This window comes from Plectropomus leopardus, chromosome 5 (genome assembly GCF_026936395.1).
Source record: "Plectropomus leopardus strain MGB_pleo_1.0 chromosome 5, ASM2693639v1, whole genome shotgun sequence".
NCBI lineage: Eukaryota > Metazoa > Chordata > Actinopteri > Perciformes > Serranidae > Plectropomus > Plectropomus leopardus.
In genome coordinates, this window is record NC_142180.1 from 38,351,501 (window position 1) to 38,358,839 (window position 7,339).

At 40.6% G+C, this 7,339-nt stretch overlaps 1 protein-coding gene across 6 annotated transcripts in view; it reads left to right on the forward strand.

Annotated features, from left to right (window-relative positions):
* Positions 1-3,493, forward strand: part of patj (PATJ crumbs cell polarity complex component) — a 123,084-nt gene extending 119,591 nt beyond the window's left edge. For all 6 annotated transcript variants that reach the window (XM_088078163.1, XM_088078167.1, XM_088078168.1 and 3 more), the window contains one exon: positions 1-3,493. This exon is cut by the window's left edge and continues 78 nt beyond it. In XM_088078163.1, coding sequence (XP_087934289.1) covers positions 1-69 — 69 coding nt within the window. In that variant the 3' untranslated portion in view covers positions 70-3,493.
* Positions 3,494-7,339: the final 3,846 nt, after the last annotated feature.

The window sequence follows — 7,339 nt, forward strand, 5'->3', positions numbered from 1 at the left end:
ACGCATGAGCAGGCGGTCGCCATCCTGAAGAAACAGAGAGGAACCGTCACACTGGACATCCTGTCATAACACACACACACACACACACACACACACACACACACACACACACACACAGGTATGAACACAGACGCTCCTGTGATTTCACACAACTTTGACTCTTGGACTACGAATCATCATGAACTTCCCAACATGCAAAAAAAAAAAAAGAAACCACATCAGACGGTACACACACACACACACACACACACACACACACACACACACACACACACACACAGAAACCAGTAAATCTCTGCAGCATGGCCACTTCAGCAGCTGTAACAGAGTTTCTCAACCTGTGGTTCGGGGCCGCAGACGATCTTTGCTGCTCGGTTTGTTCTGATTTCTCAGAAACTTCTGGACGTGAAGAGTTCTGCAGGAATGAGAACTAAAACCTGAAAACCCGACAGCATTTCAGCTCCTTTGGTTCCCTCGTTGTGAAGTTTGGCTGGATGTTTTTTTGTCGGATGTTGTTGGTTGGATGAGTGAAATAAGGTCCGTGATTAACACAAACTGAAGAGACTTTCACGTTTTGCTCTGCAACATAAAATCTGTCAGCAGATATCTCGCCGTGAAGCTTTTATGTGTCTGAGGCCACTTCAGACGAGAACGGCCCGACTAAAAACGGAAAAAAGTTTTCAAAACACCGTCGTTGTGTGAACGAAGGCCAAACCGCAACAGAAGTTTAACATGCAAGAACTGTTGGCGTGTAAACGGTCCCTCGTTCATGTGACCGTGGTGTAGTTTGTTTTCACTTCTGCTGATCGTATTTAGGCTTCAGAAATCCTAAAAGTGGAGTTCATTATTTATTATTTATGTCAAAATGTGCAAAATCTGCCCAAAAGTTAACACGTTTCATGTTTCTGCTGATGTGGCAGAAATAATTTCTCTTCAGGAGCCAGAAAAGGTTGAGAAGCTCTGTTACTAAATCAACTACTGATTCAGAAAATCATGGAAAAACAAGAAAAGATCAATATGGAGTCAGTGACGTATAAATGCAGCCTGCACTATTTCACAGAGGAAACGAGGAGGTTTGTTTCCGTGTTTGTAATCAGGAGGAACAAAAGGGAAGCGATGATGCTGAAGAGAGGAGTTCTCCGGAAACTGCTGCTCACGTTGACGTAGAAATCTCTGTTAAAACCAAACACACCGATCCTTTCAAACCTCAACGTCCGCTTTACCCTCCGTCAGATCAGCAGCTCCTCACCACAAGTTCCTCTTTATTTTATTAATTTTTAAATACTTTTTTTGCATTTGCAAACATGGAAATTTGTTTTCAGATTTAATATGGTCGTGGGCAAACAAGTCATAAATTTCTTTGTAATATAAAAATGTAAAATTAGAAAAAGAGAGGAAATCCGCTCATAGGGTGATTGTGCAGTGGATCATTGCAAGGTCATTGCTTCTAGTTTTTAATTTTCCCCGTGTTTACCAGTGTTTATTTTAAGATAAAATCAAATATCTTATTTTGAACATTAAAAAATAGAAAAAAATTAGAACCATTAGTAACACAAATCTGGGAGAAAAATACCAGTTTGGCAGGCGTGTTTTCTTTTAAAATCAGGACTAAAATAAATCCAAAATAATATTGACGTTTAAAGTTGTATGCCCCTTCCCTAAAGCAAAAAAAAACCCCATTAAGTACTTAAAAATAATTTGACATGCCTTCCCCTTTTTGCATCGCCCGCTCCTCTCTCAAAAACAGATCAGAAAACTCTTTAATAATGAAATAATAAATAAAGAATATTAAAAATCAAATAAATTCTAGTTAAAACCTGTAGAAATGGAAAAGAATGAGCCTTAATTAAACCTTCCTTGTATAACAAACAACACTAAAATATTTCGTCACAATAAAGACACATTTTATTTTCTTTGCTATTTACTACAAACACAAATATTTTTTATCATCACGTTTCTGTTAAATCTGAGAATTCAGCCTAAAATAAGTTTCCTCACTATCTGATAAAAACATTGGTAAACATTTAATTCCTCACATTTTTCTTGCAGTAATAAGTCACATATTGACACAGAAAAAATAAAACATTATCGAAATGTTAATCGTGTCTCCATGGAGATGACTCTCAGGACTTGGTGGGCTTGGAGACCCCCTGTCGCCCCTGGCAACAGATACAGCGTCTTCCACATGATTGTTACCATGGAGAGAAAAATTATTTTTAAAATAAATGTGTCTCTGTGGAGATTTAGGATAATTTAAAGCTTTCTAGAAGCAGGTTTGAATAAAAGCAACAGACTGACGTTGAGTGAAGCTGCAGGATGTTTTTAGCTTAGCTTAGCACAACGACTGGGAGCAGAGGGAAACTGTTAGCATAGCTCCTGCAGGAGGAACACATCCACCATATATCCACCTCTTACAGGCCTCAGATTCATCTGAGTTTTATTAATTCACAACTTTTGGTGCTTAGAAATGCAGAGAATATAGGTGCACTCAGATATCAAGAGCTTTGCCAGTTTCTGATGCTTGCATTAAAAATAACTAAAAGTTTTTTAGTCCGATCTGAGGCATGCTCATTAGTTTTAGTCCAAATCTACAAAAGGCCAAGCTCAGTTTGTCAATATGAGGAACATTTTGGGGACATGCTTCAACAGCTTCTTTAAAATCTCCACTGAGTTAGGTGATGCTGGGACAAACCGTCAGTGATTTATGGCCAAATTTTGCAAAATACTGGTGCACTTGTTTGGGTCTGGTGGCGCCCCCTATTGAGTGTTTTCAGAATAATTTTATACGCATGATTCAACAATATTATTTAACATATCCTGCAAGTTTTGTAACAATTGGACAAACAATTTCTAAAAAATAAATAAAAATGGAAAGCAGCTCCTGCCTTCGTTTAGACGGAGAACTGGAGGATTCACGAACACGTCAGTCTGCTGCTTCTGATCTTCAGTCTGAATGAAGTTGGTTTTGTGTTTGCAGAGTTTAGCTGCCGTCTCGGCTGATAACGCAGTACTCTGTCCAGATATTTCGATGTATCATGAAGTATTTAGCAGCAGCTGTAGGCGTCAGAACGGAGAAGAGATCCTTAAACATATCAATCAAATGCAAAATACTTTTTGTTCTTTTTTGTCATAATTACTGTCTTAATTTTGTTTTATTTGTAGATGAACTGTAATTTATTTTTTGATTTTTGCTGGAAATTAACACTGTACGTTTTTGTTGTTGTTTGGAGGTGATTTGTGCCGGCGTCTGAACCCTCAACGTAAAAAACCTGCAGCTTTGGTTTGCCTTCACACAGGACTCGCTCAGAGTCGCTGCCAAAAACCGGCTGAGGTTGCACTTTATTTTACATGTTTGATCATTTTCTCAAAGGTTTCCTGGACAGAAATGTGTCATTTGGTACTATTTATAGAGAAATTAGAGAGATCTTTTTGTCAGAGCACAATAAATGAATAAAGAGTAGAATGAGCGAAAATAAAACGATGAGGAGTTAGAGATGCAAAGTCCTGTTCATTTTTCTGTCCACGCTGTTACGTGTGTTTGGTTGTTGTTTGAGATGATTAATTACTTTGAGAAAGTTCTTTTTTTTAGATCTGTTGTTATTTTTTTGTTTGTTTGTTTTGGGTTTTTTTTAAATCTAAATTAGTGAAACCGTCTCCGCTCAAAGACTGCTGAGCTCCTGTTTGGACGAACAGACGACTGAAGAAACCTGAGGAACGTGATGATTTTGAGATGCATCTCTTTTTTTGAAGTTTCTCATTATTTTAAGATTATTCCTCATTATTCAAGATTTGTAAAGTCATTATTTTGAGAGTTTGTGATTGTTTTGAGATCTGTTATTTTGAAAAGTTTGTCATTATTTCAAGATATGAAGTCATCGTTTGACGTAAGTATGCCGTTATTTTGGGGAAACTTAATCATAAATTTAAGATTCGTTATTGTTTCGACAACTTTGTCATTATATTTAGATATGTGGTCATTAGTCGAGATCAGTTAGTCATTACTTTGAGAACGTTTCTGGTAATTTTGAGATTCGTGTTTGTTGTTTGTTTGTTTGTTTGTTTAATCTAAATTTGTTTCCATGTGAAACGTCTCCATGATGTGAGAGCAGCTCCTGTGTGGACGAACAGACGGCTGAAGAAAGCCGATGATTCTCAGGTAAGTTCTGCGGCGACTCCTCTGATTCTTTCTCTGGATTTAAGGACGTTTATCACAATTAAGCAGAAGTGAACGATCTCAATGTTTCACGTCAATGTTCACGTTTCACAGAGTTACGGCTCAGTTTTTGACTCTAATTCGCCTCCTGCAGCATCTCCGGCTGCTGAAGGTCCATGTCTATTACGGACCATAATATCCCGGCCTGTCACCATGGTTACAGTGACCTGAATTATTGAGTATTTTATTCCGCAGCTCTTCCTGTGACACTGAGGCTCGTCTCCACTGATGTGATGAAAGAAAGAAGATCCTGTAAGTAACTGTGAGAAACTTTCTCAAAATTCGAACTTAGTTTCACAAAATAACAACTTTCACAAAATAATTAAAATATCCAAATTCAAACTTTGTACCGCAAAATGATAACTTCAGAGTTTGTGGTTATTGTGAGAAAAGTCATTACTCAAGATGATTAAGTCATTATTTTAAGATAAGTAGTCGTCATTCTACATAGCTACATGCTATATAGCAGTGTGTCCTGCACAGGTGTGAGAGGTGTCCGTCTGTGAGAAACCTGTCTATGTGAAACCTGTCTGTGTGAAACCTGTCTGTGTGAAAGAGTCTGTGTGAAAGCCTGTGTGAAAGCTGTCTGTGTGAAACCTGTCTGTGTGAAAGAGTCTGTGTGAAAGCCTGTGTGAAAGCCGTCTGTGTGAAAGTGTCTGTGTGAAACCTGTCTGTGTGAAACCTGTCTGTTTGAAAGCCGTCTGTGTGAAAGCCATCTGTGTGAAATCTGTCTGTGTGAAAGCCGTCTTTGTGAAAGCTGTCTGTGTGAAACCTGTCTGTGTGAAACATGTCTGTGTGAAACCTGTCTTTGCGAAACCTGTCTGTGTGAAAGCTGTCTGTGTGAAAGCTGTCTGTGTGAAAGTGTCTGTGTGAAAGCTGTCTGTGTGAAAGCTGTCTGTGTGAAAGTGTCTGTGTGAAAGCCGTCTGTGTGAAAGCCATCTGTGTGAAACCTGTCTGTGTGAAATCTGTCTGTGTGAAAGCCGTCTGTGTGAAAGCCGTCTGTGAGAAACCTGTCTGTGTGAAAGAGTCTGTGTGAAAGCCTGTGTGAAAGCCGTCTGTGTGAAACCTGTCTGTTTGAAAGCCGTCTGTGTGAAAGCCGTCTGTGTGAAATCTGTCTGTGTGAAAGCCGTCTGTGTGAAAGCTGTCTGTGTGAAACCTGTCTGTGTGAAACATGTCTGTGTGAAAGCTGTCTTTGCGAAACCTGTCTGTGTGAAAGCTGTCTGTGTGAAAGTGTCTGTGTGAAAGCTGTCTGTGTGAAAGCTGTCTGTGTGAAAGTGTCTGTGTGAAAGCCGTCTGTGTGAAACCTGTCTGTGTGAAAGGTGTCTGTGTGAAAGCTGTCTGTGTGAAACCTCTGTGTGAAAGCCGTCTGTGTGAAAGCCGTCTGTGTGAAATCTGTCTGTGTGAAAGCCGTCTGTGTGAAAGTGTCTGTGTGAAACCTGTCTGTTTGAAAGTGTCTGTGTGAAAGTGTATGTGTGAAAGCCATCTGTGTGAAACCTGTCTGTGTGAAATCTGTCTGTGTGAAAGCTGTCTGTGTGAAAGTGTCTGCGTGAAACCTGTCTGTGTGAAAAGTGTCTGTGTGAAACCTGTCTGTGTGAAACCTCTGTGTGAAAGTGTCTGTGTGAAACCTGTCTGTGTGAAAGTGTCTGTGTGAAACCTGTCTGTGTGAAAGTGTCTGTGTGACAGATTTCACACAGACAGGTTTCACACAGACAGGTTTCAGGTTTTCAGGTGTGAAAGCTGTCTGTGTGAAATCTGTCTGTGTGAAATCTGTCTGTGTGAAAGCTGTCTGTGTGAAATCTGTCTGTGTGAAAGCTGTCTGTGTGAAAGCTGTCTGTGTGAAATCTGTCTGTGTGAAAGTGTTTGTGTGAAACCTGTCTGTGTGAAACCTGTCTGTGTGAAAGCTGTCTGTGTGAAAGCTGTCTGTGTGAAAGCTGTCTGTGTGAAAGTGTCTGTGTGAAAGCCGTCTGTGTGAAAGCCATCTGTGTGAAACCTGTCTGTGTGAAAGGTGTCTGTGTGAAAGCTGTCTGTGTGAAACCTCTGTGTGAAAGCCGTCTGTGTGAAATCTGTCTGTGTGAAAGCCGTCTGTGTGAAAGTGTCTGTGTGAAACCTGTCTGTTTGAAAGTGTCTGTGTGAAAGTGTATGTGTGAAAGCCATCTGTGTGAAACCTGTCTGTGTGAAATCTGTCTGTGTGAAAGCCGTCTGTGTGAAAGTGTCTGTGTGAAACCTGTCTGTGTGAAATCTGTCTGTGTGAAAGCTGTCTGTGTGAAAGTGTCTGCGTGAAACCTGTCTGTGTGAAAAGTGTCTGTGTGAAACCTGTCTGTGTGAAACCTCTGTGTGAAAGTGTCTGTGTGAAACCTGTCTGTGTGAAACCTGTCTGTGTGAAACCTGTCTGTGTGAAAGTGTCTGTGTGACAGATTTCACACAGACAGGTTTCACACAGACAGGTTTCAGGTTTTCAGGTGTGAAAGCTGTCTGTGTGAAATCTGTCTGTGTGAAATCTGTCTGTGTGAAAGCTGTCTGTGTGAAATCTGTCTGTGTGAAAGCTGTCTGTGTGAAATCTGTCTGTGTGGAAGTGTTTGTGTGAAACCTGTCTGTGTGAAACCTGTCTGTGTGAAAGCTGTCTGTGTGAAAGCTGTCTGTGTGAAAGCTGTCTGTGTGAAAGTGTCTGTGTGAAAGCTGTCTGTGTGAAACCTGTCTGTGTGAAAGCTGTCTGTGTGAAAGCTGTCTGTGTGAAAGTGTCTGTGTGAAACCTGTCTGTGTGAAAGCCGTCTGTGTGAAAGCTGCTGACATCACAGAGTGCGTTGTGTGAATTGAGTCTTTAATCATTGATCGCAGGTTGTTGTTTGACTGATGACTAACGAGAGTCGACGCAGCAGTTTGTGAGAAAAGGTAACTCATTAATCAGCGCAGGATCACGGGACGGACGGTGCTCTGCTGTGTTTACAGCTGCAGAGCTCCACCGAAAACACGCAGACAGCTGAGATATTCATCTGCTGTGCAGCTAGTTTTCAGCACGGACCCATTTTCCATGTTTTTGTATCTATGTGACGAGCAAAAGTTTTCAGAAACTGGTCTGAGAGGCTGCAGCAGCGACACACTCGGTGTTGTTCTAAGAGTCTGACGACA